This window comes from Neoarius graeffei, chromosome 13, assembly GCF_027579695.1.
Source record: "Neoarius graeffei isolate fNeoGra1 chromosome 13, fNeoGra1.pri, whole genome shotgun sequence".
Lineage (NCBI taxonomy): Eukaryota > Metazoa > Chordata > Actinopteri > Siluriformes > Ariidae > Neoarius > Neoarius graeffei.
In genome coordinates, this window is record NC_083581.1 from 39,530,757 (window position 1) to 39,548,355 (window position 17,599).

Sequence of the window (17,599 nt, forward strand, 5' to 3'; positions counted from 1 at the left end):
ATCCTAGTTCTCAGGTGTTTAGGCATTCCCACCCGCAGTGTCACAAACTTCAGCTCCGCCCATGACACTGATGTCTCCTTGACGACTGATGTGTATTTTGATGAGAAAATGAGGCCAATTGAGAGCCGCAACAGTGACTCTATTTGGTACAAACACATTCTCATTTCCAACATTTCATAGCCATTATGTGCAAAAGTGGAGTTCATTCTGAAGGCAAAATGAAAGGTTAATCAAACCCACATCAACCCATATATTGAATGTAGAAGTCAGGGAAAACCCTTCATGTAATTAGTTTAAAATGCTTTTTTTTTTTACTAGTTATGAGCATGTTTTTTTTTCTGTATTGTAAGATATTTCTCTTGACTGCATCACAGCCAGAAATGGATTTCTTTAACCAACTTCACTTTTTCTCTGCAGGAATTTTCATGTGTGGAATGAATGCTGGATGGTCCGTCCTGATCTACCAGTAGGCATGGGGGGTTGGCAGGCGGTGGATGCCACGCCTCAAGAAACAAGTCAGGGCACATTCTGCTGTGGCCCTGCCCCTGTGGCTGCCATCCGTGATGGACTGGTCTATCTCAAATATGATGCCACTTTTGTCTTCGCTGAGGCAGGAACACATCTTTTGATTATCGTAACAATCAAGCTGTCAGTACTACCATTGTCAAGTGCAAGACCAGGACAACCAAAAATTGAGTCAAGACAAAGTATTAAGGTGGTCAAGGCCAATTCAACAGCAAGTCCAAATAAAAGCAAGACTAAGTTAAGATTATGACAAAACCAACAAATCTTTTTCAGGCCAAGCTTTCACTTCAGTTAGACAGGTTCATTTGTGCATTGCATCAATGGTTGGCCTATTTTCCAGCAGAAGAAACTCTTGGATAATACCAAGACCTTATTTAGCGAGATCAGTGCCCAAGACAGTGACAAGTTCAAATACAAATGGAAACTGTCTTGAGACTGGCCAAGAGTCCAAAACCAGATTTGAGAATGTACTCAGTCCAACAGCCCTAGTTAAATTTTAAACCTTTTAGGGGTTTTTTGGTTGTCCCTCTGGGGGAACCACTTTACATAGAACCCTGCAACAAAGTCTGGGTTTTTTTTCCTATCACCCTTCCATGTAGAACCCTACAATCCATGAAGAAGTGCTTCCCTCTAAGAGTCTAGGTATTAAGTGGATAAGTAGGTTATATAAAAAGGGTTCTATTTGGAAACTTTGCTGATAGAAATGTTTTGAACCAAAATGTGTTTAAACACATGATATTCACATGTGCGCGCACACAATAATAATAATTGAATGCATTTGTGTCTGGTAGGTGAACAGTGACAGGATATTTTGGCAGAGACAAGATGATGGCACCTTCACTCAGATCTTCTGTGAGAAGAATGCCGTGGGCCACCACATCAGCACCAAGGCGGTTGGTGCTGATCGCAGAGAGGACGTCACACACCTCTACAAACACCCAGAAGGTAAAAACACTCATGACATGTTTTGTCCTGTCAATTTTTAGCTTCTGTGGCTTTTTGTTTGTTTTTTGGTCCCACCTTTCTGGTTTTCATCATTTAGGATCTGAAGCTGAGCGAATTGCTGTGGAAACTGCTTCGCGCTATGGCTCCAATACTAACATCTACCCTGCTGCTGTGGCTGATGATGTCAAATTACAGGTCACCATAGAAAAAGAGGGGCCTTTGGTGGGCGAAGATGCTCGGCTGTCCTTCACCATGAATAATGGCAGCTCTGAGGAGCGCAGTATCAAGCTCTATTGTCAGGTGGCAATAATGTACTATACAGGAGTGTTAAAAGGCACAGTGAAGAAGGATACTATAGAGGTGAAGCTCAAACCCAACAAAGGTGGGAGATTATTCAGAACTTATACTTTGCATTAAGAGACAAATGTAACAGTTCAGCCTCTTTGCTAGTCACAGGAAGGTTGTGAATTCAAATCCCAGGACTGCCAATGATGTATGTTCCTGAACAATGTCTGTGACCCTGAACTGTATACTATGAGTGTCTTTAGATTATGTGCCTTTCCCAACACTCTTTTAGTCCAGACACTAGAGTGGACCGTTCCATATGATCTGTATAAGGACCAGCTGGTGGACCACACAGCACTGATGCTCACCGTGCTTGGACGAGTCAGTGAGACTCAGCAGATTCTGGGAACCCGGTTCAACTTCCACCTGCGCACGCCCAACATCATCCTCACCGTAAGTCCTCAAGTGGCTCTCATTTTAAGTTTTCTATTAACAGAATATTGAATGTAAAGCATGACTTGACACCATGTGGAGTTTTTTAGTCCATCATTAGGATTCTCTTGAGCATGGTTATTACTTTTGAGTAAGTAGATCCAAATGCAATTTAAAAGGTTCTTCTTTAAAGGAACGGGTGGTGTGATGAAGTGGTGGTACTACCCCATCCATCCATTCATTATCTGTAGCTGCTTCTTGTTGTGAGGTGACAGTGCTAACCACTACACCACCATGCTGCCCCTGGTACTATCCCAAAGTTAATCATTTTCCAGTAACAGCACATCCTGAAATGTTTTCTTCCTCTTGCATCGTAGCAATTTGTCAATTTTTTCAAAACAAGTTAGTTCATATTCTCACTTATGTTATAGCTGCTATAAACTGTTTATAGCTCACTTTTTGTCACTCTTGACTAATATTTTAATTAAAAAAATAACTAATATTTAAAAAAAAAAAGCAGAGCTCATGTTATGGTATCAAGAAACCACAAAGTGTAAAACTCCTCCCTTCTGAAGACTTTCCTGAGACGGAAAACGCTAGTTACAAATGTAACTGTGGTTCTATGAATGCCGGATGACCGCCAGAGGCGGCACAGCCTGTGGATGATATCCTTCGCGTAGCGCAAGTCGAGACTTATACCAACAAAGAAGTCGTGATGACGTACCTCATGCATAAGAGGCACTGCAGCACGTCATTCGTCCTCGGAAAACTTCTCGCGGTTGCGATGTCCGAGTGACTGGGAACTCTGGCGGTCATCCGGCATTCATAGAACCACAGTTACATTCGTAACTAGCGTTCTATTTCATGCCTCCTGACCGCCAGAGGCGGCACAGCCTGTGGATGACTAATACCAGCACTGTCATGAGGACGAGTATGTCAATCCATAATTGAAAGAATGGCAGGCCCAAGGCTTGTAGGTGATGCCACATTTACCCTATAAAACCTGGTGAATGTTGAAGGGCCAGACCATGTTGCTGCTGCACAGATGTCAGATAGCGGGGTTCCCCTCAGAGCTGCCCATGAGGTAGCCAAGCTCCTGGTGTTGTGGCACATTACACTGCCCACTGGTAGGGAATCAGCTGACTTGTGTGCAAGGGAAATCACCTCGCAAACCCAATGTGAGAGGCGCTGTTTAGATACAGGCGAGCCAATTGCACCACCTCCATAAGTGACAAACAGTTGGTCTGACCGTCTCGTGGCTTCGGTCCGAGACACATAGTGCCTCAAGGCTCGCACAGGGCATAGGTCTAGACGGTCCTCATAAGAAGCAAGCTCAATGGATTGGTTAATAAAGGATGGAGATAGAACCTTCGGCAGAAAGGCTGGGTTTGGCCATAGCGTAACGCCAGATAGATTTGGTCCCCATCTCATACAATCTGGGCTGACTGAGAGTGCGTGTAACTCACTCACACGTTTTGCCGAGACCATAGCTAAGAGAAAAACGGTCTTCAAGGAAACCCATCTCATGTCTGCTTCAGCCAATGGTTCGAAAGGGGCCTGGCACAGAGAGTCTAGTACGCGATGCAAATCCCACTGAGGGCTGCGAGGGGCTCTGTAGGGGTGGAGGCGTCTAGCGCCCCTAAGAAAGTTGCGGATGAGACTATGTGCACCAATAGTCGCACCCTCCACTTTATCATGCCTCGCAGAGATAGCTGCTACATAGACTTTCACGGTAGATGGGGATTTACCCTCATCAAGCAGTTTCTGTAGAAACTTGAGCAGTACGGGTATAGGACAACCCGTGGGAGAAACGCTTACGGTCTCACACCACGTCTTGAACAATTTCCAGCGGTTGTCATACAACGACCTAGTTGAGGGGGCCCTCGCGTTCTCTAAGGTATTGATGACCGCTGGGTCAAACTCTAACAGGGGGTTGTCGGGCCCAAGGGCCACACCCACAGCTGGAGACGTTCCGGGCAGGAGTGCCAAACTTTGCCCTCCATCTGAGACAGTAGGTCCCTTCTGAGCGGTAGTTGCCACGGAGTTCCGGTCAGCAGGGAATGAAGCACAGCAAACCACGGTCTCGCTGGCCATCGCGGAGCCACCAGCAGAACACGGTGACAGCACTGGCGTATCCGAAGTAGCACCTCCAGAAGGAGGGGAATCGGTGGAAAGGCATACAGCAGTTCGTCCGGCCACTCGTGTGCCATGGCGTCCAAGCCCAGTGCTTCGTCCTCCTGCGTGCGAGAGAACCACTTTTGGCAGTGTGTGGACTCTTTGCTGGCAAACAGGTCCACCGCTGCTGTGCCAAAGCGATCCCAAACCTGCTGTACCACCTGTGGGCTCAGGCGCCACTCCCCCGGGTCGAGGCGTTGTCTCGACAGGGAGTCTGCCACCGCATTCAGTTTCCCTGGCAAGTGGACTGCCCTGAGGGATGCCAGCCTGGGGAAGGCCCACTTCAGTAGAGATTGAGTTAAGCGAAAAGCAGTGGGGGATCGTGTTCCCCCCTGGTGGTTGATGTTGTACACCGTCGTCACATTGTCTGATCTGACAAGTACGTGGCGCCCCTGTAGGTATGGCATAAGGTGTTTTAGAGCCAGGTGTACTGCTCTGATTTCGAGGAGATTGACGTGTTCGCCCATCTCTTCTTTGCTCCACAACCCACTGACTGCTCTGTGTTGCCATACTGCGCCCCACCCTGTAAGAGAGGCGTCTGTAGTCACAATCTCCCTGTGTGTGGGTGCTGCACCAAGAGGAACACCTGATGTTAAAAAGGTCTCCTTCCGCCATGGGCTGAGGGCAGACATGCAATGTTCTGTGATAAGAACGGGTGTCTTCCTGTGACAGGTCACGTCGAGGCCGAGGCCAATCAGCCATATTTGCAGAGGCCGGAGTTCCAGTAGACCCAAGGGGAGGATCTGGGCTGCTGCTGTGAGCATACCCTGGAGCCGCAGTAGTATTCTGAAACGTAGTCTTCGTCCCACCCGTACTCGTGACAGTAGTGAAGTGATGTTCGCTACACGCCGGCTGGTCAAGGACGCGGACATTGTCTGTGAGTCTAGGATCATGCCAATGAATTGAGCCGATTGGCTCGGGATAAGTGTGCTCTTTTCTAAATTGATTGTCAGTCCCAGTTCTGAGACATGGCTCTGCAGTGTTGCTATATCTGCTAGGCTGCATTCCCTCGTCGGGGAACAGACTAACCAGTCATCCAGGTATGGTAGAATCCTCATACCTGACTCCATGAGGGGGGACAGTACTGCCTGTATGCATCTCGAGAAGACTCTGGGTGACAAAGCGAGGCCGAACGGGAGTACCCTGAATTGGAACAGACGGCCCTGGAAGGCAAAGCGGAGGAACCGACGATGTGCTGGTGCCACCGGGATATGAAAGTAGGCGTCTTTCAAATCCAGGGTAGTAAACCATTCCGCTGGGGAGATTACCTTCAGAACGTCTGCTGTGTGCAGCATCTTGAATGGCATTTTCTTTAGGTACTTGTTTAAGCCCCGAAGGTCTAGAATTGGGCGGAAACCGCCGTCTTTTTTTGGAACAACAAAATAAACTGAACAGAAGCCGTTGAAAGTAGGAGAACACTCTACTTCCTCTATGGCCCCTTTCTGCAGAAGAACGGTTATCTCCGACTGGAGAACCAGAGATCTTGTTGAACTTTTTACAATTGTGGGCCTGAGACGGGCCTTTGGAGGGGGCCGACGTCTGAACTGCAGTCTGTAACCCTCTGACACTGTTTTTAGAACCCATGGGTCGCGAACGATTCTGGCCCATGCGGCCAGTTGAGTCTCTGTGTACAGTCCAACCGTCGGCCCGGGGCCTTCAGCGGGGAGTGCGATTGGGCTTCGCTCCACTGTTAGTGGGGGTGGAGCGGGGCATGGGATATGCCTGGCGGCGAAAGGGTGCAGAGCCCCTGGGGGCATGTCTGTTCTCCCTTTGCCGTTGAGGTGCCGCGCGCTGGGGGGATGAGAATTCCCGCCGTAGTGCTGGGGGCTGCGGTGCTCGGAAGCGAGTCACCTGTGATAAGCCCACCTGCTGTTTCCGTGTTTCTGAAACTAGGGTGCGGCGTTCCAGAGCGTCCTTAGAGGCTGGCCCGAACAGTTGGCCAGGTATGAGGGGCAGCTCCCGTAGGGTGGCTCTGCACGCGTCCGGGAGTGGCGTTTGCGAAAGCCAGACCTGGCGGCGAGCGTGCACTAATACCGCCATCAGACGCCCTAACTCCTGGGTCATGAAGCCCACGCCCTGTAGGGTGGCTTCAATTGCCTCACGTACAGCCGGATCTGAGTCTGCCTTCAGCAGGGAAGACTGCGCGGCCAGAAGAAGGTGAGAAATCGTATTGTCGATCCTTCCGATGCGCGCCGCATGATTGTAGGCTCGAACAAGATCATCGTCTGTGCGCCTACAGGCCTTGCTTGGACAGCGTACCTGGGGACGTACTGCCTCGTCTGGGGAGACCACCAGAGACGCCACACAGGGATCCACTGCTGGCATTGTATCCAATCCAAACAGGCCTGCATCAGCCATGTTACTCATAGCGCGTGCCACAGAGGTGGGGTGGGAACGTGCAGCTGCAGTTTTAAACGCCGTCTGGAACTCGTCCACAAAGGCGTCACATTTTGGGATGATGGAGGAGGCGTCCACCGAGGGCTGCCTGAAGTAGGCGCTCACACCAGCGTTAGATTGCAGCGGCTGTAGCCCACGTTGTACTAGCGCCGCAGTAATTGCGGCCAGCAAGGATTGGGGGCCGAGAGTCCTGCCATCCCCATTTTTGTCGGAAAAAACGCTGGAGGGGGCATCGTCAGAGGAAATGCCCGAGCGAGGAGAGCCAGGCAGCTCAAGGGAATCGTCTTCCACTGGATTAAAGAGAGAGTCAGTGGCGGCAGTGGAGAGTGTATCGTCCTCCACGTCTGGCTCCTCTCGGGTAGGCAGGGTGGGAGCAGTAGCCAGGGTACCACCTGCTGGTGGCATGGTCTGCATGTTTGCCTGAGGGGGTTGGAACTGAAGCAGTAACGTCTCTATTCGGCTTACAGCCGAGGAGAGATCGTCCACCCGTTTGTTGAGCACAGAAGTGGAGTGCGATTTCGCCTTCTTGGCTGGCTGCGCAGCCTGAAGGCCTGTGCTGCCGCGTTTTACGGCTTTGTGGGCACCTGCGGCAATATGCTCGGTTGTCGAGAGCAGCGCGTCACTTTTGGCCAATAACTCGGTAAGTCTGGCCTCTCTTACCGTGAGCGGTAGGACGGCACAGCTTGGGCAAGGGTTCGTCAAAGCTGAACGAAGGTGAGCGGTGCCTAGACAAGACGGGCATTCTAAATGACCGTCCTCAGATGCAAGTGGTGCAAAGCACGTTTTGCATGTGAGGGAAAGGACATCCATCATAGCGCAACTAACGCGAACCCAAACTAACACACGACGCAATAACAATAATGTAGATCAAACACCGAATACACAATGCTAATACAAGTGACAGGGCTAACGAGTTGGCTAGCTAGCTAGTCAGTCACGGGGAGAGCCACCGTGCTAACTAGGGAATACACCACACTTGTCAACAAAACGGGGAAAAACCACCGCGGGGATGTGAGTGTGTGTGTGCGGGGGTGAACACGGGGTGAACCACCGTGCACTTCTGATCACGGGAAAAGCCTCCGTGTGCTTACCTTTCTTGTTCCTTTCCTTCTTTTTTATTTTTTTTTCTTTAGAATATAAATTCCTTCACGGGGGAACCGCCGTACAGGATTCCGGTAATCCGGTAATTAACTTGGGATGCTCGAATCAAGCGCGAGAAGAATAAGAGGACGAATGACGTGCTGCAGTGCCTCTTATGCATGAGGTACGTCATCACGACTTCTTTGTTGGTATAAGTCTCGACTTGCGCTACGCGAAGGATATCATCCACAGGCTGTGCCGCCTCTGGCGGTCAGGAGGCATGAAATAGAACATACTATTACAAAGCGCTGACGCTAGAAACACCATCCACAAACGTTAACTATACATCGCCTTTCAGAAATTCACCATATCAACAATTGCACTTGTTTATAACATATTAAAATGCATGAATTAATATAAACTGAAACTGCTGTCCCAACTAGTATTGAAAATCAACATTTTTCTGACCAATCAGATTCAAGAATTCAGCAGAGCAGTGTTATAAGCTGGAAACAGCATCTGGATAATCTTATGCTATATGTTTTCATTGCATTCCATTGAGACACTTGTTTTACATACTGGTTCAGAGTTTTATGTTGAACTTGGTGCTTTTGCTTGGTCAAAAAGATGGAGCTTGATGCTTTATTTGCAATTCTTCCTTACAGCCTGTAGGAGATGCTGTGGTGGGAAGTGAGATGGTGGCTAAAATTACATTTAAGAATCCATTGCCACACGTTCTGAAGAATGTCACGTTCCGTATCGAGGGCTTGGGCTTGCTGAATGCAAAAGACATCCTCCATGGGTAAACCACATTTAATGACCATTTTATATCATTTAGAATTCATATGCAGTTAATGGTTTAGTTTCACTGAATAAGTTAAGCTTTTTTTTTTTTAATCAAATAGACCATTTCCTGACCAACAAATGTATGCTTCCTTTTGCTGAGAGGTCATGGAAATTTGACCCTGGATTTTGGCAGTCTTACTAATTGGCAGGAGAACTATTTTTAATAATTTCAGTTTAAGTTCCAATAAAAATCTTATGCACAGATTTGCCTTTGATATTGACACAATTGTTCCTTCTCACCCAGTAACATTGATGGTCACCAGACTGTCACGCTGATGGTGAAGTTTACTCCAACCTTATCTGGTCTGCAGAAGCTTCTCGCCTCTCTGGACTGTCAGGAGCTCACACAGGTTTATGGTGTTGCTGACATCCTTGTCAGGGAAAAGTGAAAACACATAGGAGAGCATCAACACAAATGCACAGAACACAGTTATCTGGTGCCATGCCTAAAATATGCGAATTGTGATACTGATTACTTAAAGCTTTGCAATATGTCTAACTCACATTTACAATAGCTTATGCTCTTGACACATCCTGTGCACTTTTGACTGTATCACCAAGATAACCAACTGATGAGCTGAAGCAAGTGTATTAGACGATAAAAGAACACAAGGTGCCCTGGACTGGCAGAAAAGACAACAGATTTGATGTCTTGATTTCCATATATAGGTCTACAAATTATTCATATGGAACCATCACATATCATTTACAAGAAATGGCCCTGATGTATATGGCTCCCTACCATAGGCGGTTTTAAACGGGGGCCAGGGGGGGCCAATGCCCCTGTAAAATTGCCCCTGGCCCCTGTGCTGAACGGATAATAAGATTTATTAATTTTGACATGCGGCGGCACGGTGGTGTAGTGGTTAGCACTGCCGCCTCACAGCAAGAATGTCCGGGTTCGAGCCCCATGGCCGGCGAGGGCCTTTCTGTGTGGAGTTTGCATGTTCTCCCCGTGTCCGCGTGGGTTTCCTCCAGGTGCTCCGGTTTCCCCCACAGTCCAAAGACATGCAGGTTAGGTTAACTGGTGACTTTAAATTGACCGTAGGTGTGAATGTGAGTGCGAATGGTTGTCTGTGTCTATGTGTCAGCCCTGTGATGACCTGGCGACTTGTCCAGGGTGTACCCCGCCTTTCGCCCGTAGTCAGCTGGGATAGGCTCCAGCTTGCCTGCGACCCTGTAGAACAGGATAAAGCGGCTAGAGATAATGAGAATGAGATGAGAATTTCGACATGCGCTGGCTCAAAGATCGGAACTGACATGACGGAGTGTTCTACACGGACTCCTTAAAGCGCTACACGCACACTGTTACCTGCAGCAGAAAGAGCAGCAGCGGCGCGAATTGTAAACTTCGGACGTGAGAGATAACAGCTGTCACGTCCGAAGTTTTTTTATTGAAAAGCCATCAGATACAGTAGCGTTGACACGTTTCACTGAGACATATAAAGAAGTATTTTTTGAGCTTGTGGCAGCGGGGGCGTGGTCAAGCGCCGGTCTGTGACAGGAGGGCGGAGTCAGGGAAGGTAAGTGGCAGAATCACTACACCTGACGGCAATTAACCTGTGTTTGTGTGTCTCCCCAGTGACCGCGCCCTATTTAAGGAGAGAGAGCAAGAGCAGAGGGGGCTCTCTCCACAACCAGATGACTGGAATGTGTGCGCGTGCGTGGCTGAGAGAGAAAGATGTTTCCACTGAAAAGTGAAAATAAAAGAGTTTTGCGAACTCAGTCTCTGTCCTGCCGTCCTCTGTGCTCCACCCACACCTAGTGAACCTTACAGTGGTGCTGAAACCCGGGATTCAGAGTGGAGCACAGAGAACGGCAGGACAGAGACTGAGTTCGCAAAACTCTTTTATTTTCACTTTTCAGTGGAAATATCTTTCTCTCTCAGCCGCACACACATTCCAGTCATCTGGTTGTGGAGAGAGCCCCCTCTGCTCTCGCTCTCTCTCCTTAAATAGGGCGCGGTCCCTGTGGAGACACACAAACACAGGTTGCCGTCAGGTGTAGTGATTCTGCCACTTACCTTCCCTGACTCCGCCCTCCTGTCACAGACCGGCGCTTGACCACGCCCCCGCTGCCACAGAGCTCTTTAGACTATGCAAAATAGCTGTGGCACTCCCAGTGAGATCTGCCTCTTGTGAGCGGAGTTTCTCCACTTTGAAACTGGTGAAGACCTACCTCCGATCCACCATTAGTGAGGAGCGTCTAAGCAATCTTGGTGTGCTCAGCATTGAATCCAGAAGGTCCAAGGCTTTGAACCTTGATGCATTTGTAGACCGTTTCTCAAGGAGTCACAATCGCAGAATCTTGTTGTTGTAGTGTTTCAGCCTGCTGTGAATGCTATAGGGTGATTCTGAGACCACTGTATGTGAATTTATTTTTTCTTTTTATTCCCCCCCCCCGCTGTACATAAAGAGTGAGATGATGACAGTGTGATTTAGATAAAGATAGTGATTGCGAAAAAGAAAATTCATTCATGCTGTGAATTTAAAAAGTGTCATGGTACAGATAAAAGGTTCATTGTATGCAAAAATAGAAATCTTATTTTACAAAAAAGAGAAACATGGTTTTAAGATTTATTGAGCACAATTTATTTTATGTTTAGGCTATTGAAACAGAATGTTTATCTCATTGTATTTATGCTCAATGTATTTTGTTTTGGTTTTAAATAAACTAAACAAAACATTTTGAACGCTTAAATATTGCCATGTTTTGTCTTTATATGTGCCCCCCTGAAAAAACACTGGCCCCACCTCGGCCCCCCTAGTAATTTTGGTCTAGAACCGCCACTGCTCCCTATGTGTTTCTTTTTTAATTTAATCATTGTGGGTGTTTTATTTTTTTAAATATAATTCTGACACTCTTAGCAGTCATCATACAACTCACAAAAAATCCAGTCTAAAGCAAAATCACATCATTAATGCCTAATATTCATGGACCCACACTTTATTAGAGTATCCTGGTTAAAAAGTATTGTGCTTACATGTTGGTATGTTCTGTTTTTCTTTTTCCCTTATATGTACACTAAATCTGTTTCTTAATAAACCAGATAAAGAAAAGGAAGGCCCAATGTTTGTCCTGATTTGTATAATTTTCCTGGTAGGGAGCAAACCTATATGGGTGGGATATTTTAGGTTCAAACCTCTCAAGCTAAAGTTATGAACAAGCACAACTTTTGTAATTCTACATCAAGTTTACACACATGGGTCAGAAACGACCCGCATGCATTTACTACAGCGTTTGGTGGGAACTGTGAATTGTGCTTGTGTCAGACATTTCACAGCTCAGCACAGCGCCCTTTGCCCATCTAATACATGTAAGTAATGTTTTTCAATTGTTCTAACATTACCTTAGAAAAAAATTGATTATGTTTAGGTTACCTTGAGAGTGAGTAGATTACTTGTCAGAAAGTTACAAGTAATTACTATTAGCTACCGAGCTGTTGACATATTCTACTTTAGTTAGCTAATTTTATTGTAGTTGGCTTAGCTAACTACATAGTTGATAAATAACTGGCCCCATTCACTGCTAAAGTAATTACTTGAAACAAATTATTATTATTATAGTATTAAGACATTTAATTTTAAATCACACTTGGATGAGCCATGTGTAGTAATATAAAAAGTATTTTTGTTCATAAAGTAGGAAAGAAAAAATTAAATTAATGATTTGTGGTAATTAAAAACAAGATATTTAAAGAATACTTGGAATATTCAATCATAAAATAAATTGATTTCAAAAGATGGAGCAAAGAAAAACTCAGTCAGCATGAAATAACCTGGAAAATGAATGCGGGTCATTTTTGACCCATTTTGTGCATTAGAAGGGGTGTGCATATGTTTTGCATCAAAGGGTTAAGGATCATGCTTTCATCAACCGATAACCATTTGAGTATGGTATTATTTTGTAAAATTAATTCAGTGCACTGGAGATGGCCTGTACTTTATAAGAAAGGGTCATTTTTGGCCTTTGAGTTATTCACGAAATGGATTGAGGTCATTATCTCATAAAAGCAATTCTTTTTCATTGTATTTGAGATGGCTTCATTACAAACATCAGGGTTATATGACCAAAACATGACCCGATGTGGCACAGAACTGTAGCCAGATTTATGAAGAACCTCACAGAAAGTTAGCAACTCATCTATGTTCAGATCAAGTATCTTCCCCTTGGTTTGCATTGTGCATTGCAGGTGTGTGACATCTCAGCAGTGAGCTTAACAGTGAGGATAGGAGTGCACATCACTAGGAACAAATCTAGTTCATGGATCATGTTTAGTTTGCTTTGAATGCTTAGCTGGTGTTGGGTCATAGGGCACAAAATCTAGAATTTTCGATGTGGCAAATCATTTTGATCTTTTAAAAACCCTGTCCCTATTTTATATTTATTTATTTTATTTAACTTGTCCCTGTTTGATTTACAGATTGCAAAAGAAATATTTTGACATTATTAAGAATGACTTTGACAGCTGTTTCTGACTAATGTCACATTGGGGCTGTTTCACAATCATTGTTAATCTTTTTGAATAACACCAACTAACTTCTGCAACTAGGTTCAGTATATTATGCTGGAACCCTACCTACCAGGGATGTAGTGGTGCGTAAACGCCGTTTACGCACCTCCCAAATTTCAGAAATGGTGTTTACGAACCTCTACATAGTTTATGTACCTATAGTTTATGTACCTCCAAGCAGAGTTTACGCACATCTAAATATAGTTTACGCACCTATACGCCTCCTATTCTATGTAGATACAGTTACGGTGGCTTCCAATTAATTTCTGTACGACTGATCGCCCTCTTGTGGCATCCAGCAGGAAGCAGCAGGCTGCGAGATCGATTACTGTCACTGTTTACGAGTGTGGAGAGATGATATAGCTAAATGGATATCAGGAGCTTTTTGAAGTGTCGGAGTGGTACCCCTCCTGCCGCTGCCAGCAAAACGTCTCGTCAAAGTGAGTCCAAAAGGAATGCTAAACTTTACGGTTTTTTTAGGTCAATTCCCAGACGTTTTGGTTTGATGGATCATGACTAAAACACTGTCAGCATGGACTAAATGACGTTTCTGGTAGACACATGAAGTTGTTAGTCACTCATGTAACTTTTGACAATATTACAAACCAAATTCAGTAAGTAGCCTATTGTAAGATAAATAGTGGGTGATGCTAAAGCTTTAGAGAGTTTACTCTGACAGCCTACTATTTGAAATGGGCAAGGTGTAAGTCATCCCTCCCCCTTGCCCTCCTCGATATACTGGAGAGGCGTGTGTAAGGTGTTGGCCTAAGGTCAATTAACGTTTGTGTAGAGGGCTATTGAAGGGCACAATGATTGTTTCTTAGCCATTTTAAACTTTATTTTACAGATGGTGGTGGAGAGACAGTGTTGCAGGGCGAGGAGAAACAGCAGGAGGACAGACAGAGGGAGGAGAGAGTGAGAGGAGGAAGATAGGGCGAGGACAGGATGAAACAAGACCAACTAAGAGAGAAGGCAAATGGATGGAGAAACAGATAGGCCTTTAAGAGAAACTTTGAGAGAGGAAACAGAGGGAGGAGCGACAGAAGAAACAGAGAGAGGAGAAAATGAGGGAAGAGAAACAGGAAGAACAGAAAAAGGAGAAAATGAGCAGAGGTGGAAAAACCCGGGTGCAGAAAGTAAAAACCCTGCCACATTTTTGCTCCAGCCAATTCAATGAACCAGCTGATCCTAATTACCACATCCCCTAAGCCAGGTTGATGAGCTAATTGGTGAAATCACCGGTGTTGAGAGCACAGGCAGAAGGAAAACCTAAGCAGGACTTTTACTTTGTCAATCCAGTTTTTCCACCTCTGAAAAATGAGGGAGGAGAATCAGAGAGAGAAGACGCAGAGGAAGAAGAAACAGAGGCAGAAGAAATTGAGACGGAATCAGAGAGTGTCAGATGCCATCCACACGTCTGGACTGAAAAGCAACATACACAGTTTAAAAAAGACAATGCTTGGCTTATTGTCCGTGGTGAATATCTCGGCTGTGAAACATGCAAACATGTCAAATCCCTTGGAGTGTTTCTTTAAACAGGAATGTCTGTCTCAAACAAAAGTTACATACAGCCACAATGGCCATCAGCAATATCAGTTATGTTTGTGGAGCAAAATTTACAAATATGCAATGTCAAAAAGCCATATGGCAGCAGAAGATTTAACACAGAAAAAAATACAATTGATGTGTCCATTCAAAAGCAGGTAGAAGAGGAAGTAGACAAGACAGCCTCACTGTTTCGAACAGCTTACCATATGGCAAAGAAAAACAGGCCATACGCTGACTATCAAGCAGTGTTCCTTCAGTCTCTTACTGAGAACCTAGAGGACAGGTTGTTCAGCACTGGCTCAAGCAGATACCCTGGTGTGTCAGCTGAGAACACTGCTCAATATACAGACTTGCTGGATCACTTTAATGTTCTCAGTCCAGAAAACTGGCCTGTTCCCTTACACGAGCAGTATGGAGAAGCTTGCATAAAGGAACTTGCACATTGCTTCAGACTTGACCCTAGGAAAGTGCTTGAAGGCTTCAGGGATTACAAAGAGGACTCCAGTGTAATACCTCACATACATGTCAACCTTTGGTCAATCAAACCTGTATAACCAACCTCCAAAATCCGTATTTCCCTTATAAAATCCGTATAAGATGCAAATTAAAATAATTTACCTAAAATTTGAATGATAATTAACAATGATATATCCAAGTTACTTTTTATTCAATATTAATAACAACAAACCTTCAGAATGAATACAAAGCTCCAATGTTCGACAAAAACACACAGTGTCACTCTAATGTTCTGAATTGTACTCCATGACAGCTTTTTTAGCACTCTGCACCACTACTCACTAGGCTGCATGTCACAGCAAGTGTCTGTGTTGATCTTGCCGGAGTGCCCATTCCGAATCTTTTCAGTCGCTAGTGAAAGTCGCTCCGGTTGGCGGGATTCTCGCAATGCGGCGTGCGCATGATCAGAAGTGGAACGAAGTCTCGCTACCACAAGATAACGCGCGATTTCATAAGACTCTTTACTGGCTGTTTGTGCTTTCTGTGGTGTACAGTATGTTTGTAAATGTTATGCGCTCTTTTATCATCGTGGGAATTGATTATAGCTCTAAATAAATATTGAAGTTTTTTTAAAGAATCCGTATAACTTTATTTGTACGCCCGTATACTACGTTTATTGAATCAAATCCGTATAAAATACGGACATTCCGTATAGGTTGACATGTATGACCTCAAAACCTGTCCCCAGTGACCAATATTCTCAGCCTGATACCTGTGAGCAGTGCAGAATGTGAACGAGGGTTCAATTTAATGAACATCATTGTGTCTCCCCTGAGGTGTAGGGTGTTGATACAGACAGTGTCATCATTAATGTTTGTGAATCTGAATGGCCCTCCATTGATAAAGTGGAATCCAAATGAGTATGTGAAATCTTGGCTGGTGAAGCGCAGAGGAGCTACAGATCCACGGACACGGCCCTGCACACTAAAATACCCAGTAGACAAAGAAGCTCTCTGGGCACTGTTGTTATATTATTAGTAGGGTATAGCTACAAAATTAGGAGCTACAGATCCACAGACACGCCCCTGCACACCCAATAGACAGAGAAGCTCTCTGGGCACTGTTGTGATAAAATTACTAGTAGGGTAGCTACAAATACTGTAGGTTCAGTGCTGTTATGATTCTTTGTTTGTTTGAATTGCTGCAGTTTTGTGTTGTGCTACCTAGACATACAAAAGTTAAGATTCTTCCAGTGCCAGATCTAATGATGTGATTTATTTTTCATAGAGGCCTACTGTTGATATATAATTCAGCCTGTTTCCTATGGAGTTTATTTTTCTCTCTTAATTGATTATTGAGATTTAATAAACCTCAACCCTAGTTATTGTCTCTGGTATCTTGTTTAACAGGGATTTTTAGATTAATGTAGGAATTAAATAGCGGCTGAGTGGAGACCTGAGGGAACCCTTGGTCTCACACACATGCATACATACACTCACATGCACACAGGAATACATACACACACTTACCGTACTCACTCCTATGCACACTATGCATACACAGAAATGCATGCACACACGGGCATACATGCAAAATCAGTTACCTACACGCTCTCTCTCTCTCCAACACACACACACACACACACACACAAGAGGAAAGAGGCATGCGCCACACATGTATGTCTTTGTTGCGTCAGAAAAGTTGTCGCAAAACACTACAGTGGTGCTTGAAAGTTTGTGAACCCTTTCGAATTTTCTATATTTCTGCATAAATATGACCTAAAACATCATCAGATTTTCACACAAGTCCTAAAAGTAGATAAAGAGAACCCAGTTAAACAAATGAGACAAAAATATTATACTTGGTTATTTATTTATTGAGGAAAATGATCCAATATTACATATCTGTGAGTGGCAAAAGTATGTGAACTTCTAGGATTAGCAGTTAATTTGAAGGTGAAATTTGAGTCAGGTGTTTTCAATCAATGGGATGACAATCAGGTGTGAGTGGGCACCCTGTTTTATTTAAAGAACAGGGATCTATCAAAGTCTGATCTTCACAACACATGTTTGTGGAAGTGTATCATGGCACGAACAAAGGAGATTTCTGAGGACCTCAGAAAAAGCATTGTTGATGCTCATCAGGCTGGAAAAGGTTACAAAACCATCTCTAAAGAGTTTGGACTCCACCAATCCACAGTCAGACAGATTGTGTACAAATGGAGGAAATTCAATACCACTGTTACCCTCCCCAGGAGTGGTTGACCAACAAAGATCACTCCAAGAGCAAGGCGTGTAATAGTCAGAAAGGACATAAAGGACCCCAGGGTAACTTCTAAGCAACTGAAGGCCTTGCTCAAATTGGCTAATGTTAATGTTTATGAGTCCACCATCAGGA

The 17,599-nt window shown here is 45.0% G+C and overlaps 1 protein-coding gene across 1 annotated transcript in view; it reads left to right on the forward strand.

The window, feature by feature from the left end:
- Positions 1-10,130, forward strand: part of tgm1 (transglutaminase 1, K polypeptide) — a 33,077-nt gene extending 22,947 nt beyond the window's left edge. Inside the window, exons 9-15 of the mRNA XM_060937704.1 lie at positions 8-146; positions 418-610; positions 1,317-1,470; positions 1,568-1,852; positions 2,048-2,208; positions 8,505-8,641; positions 8,930-10,130. Of these exons, the coding sequence (XP_060793687.1) occupies positions 8-146; positions 418-610; positions 1,317-1,470; positions 1,568-1,852; positions 2,048-2,208; positions 8,505-8,641; positions 8,930-9,074 (1,214 nt within the window). The 3' untranslated portion in view covers positions 9,075-10,130. The remainder of the gene's footprint in view (positions 1-7; positions 147-417; positions 611-1,316; positions 1,471-1,567; positions 1,853-2,047; positions 2,209-8,504; positions 8,642-8,929) is intronic.
- The last annotated feature ends 7,469 nt before the right edge of the window (positions 10,131-17,599 follow it).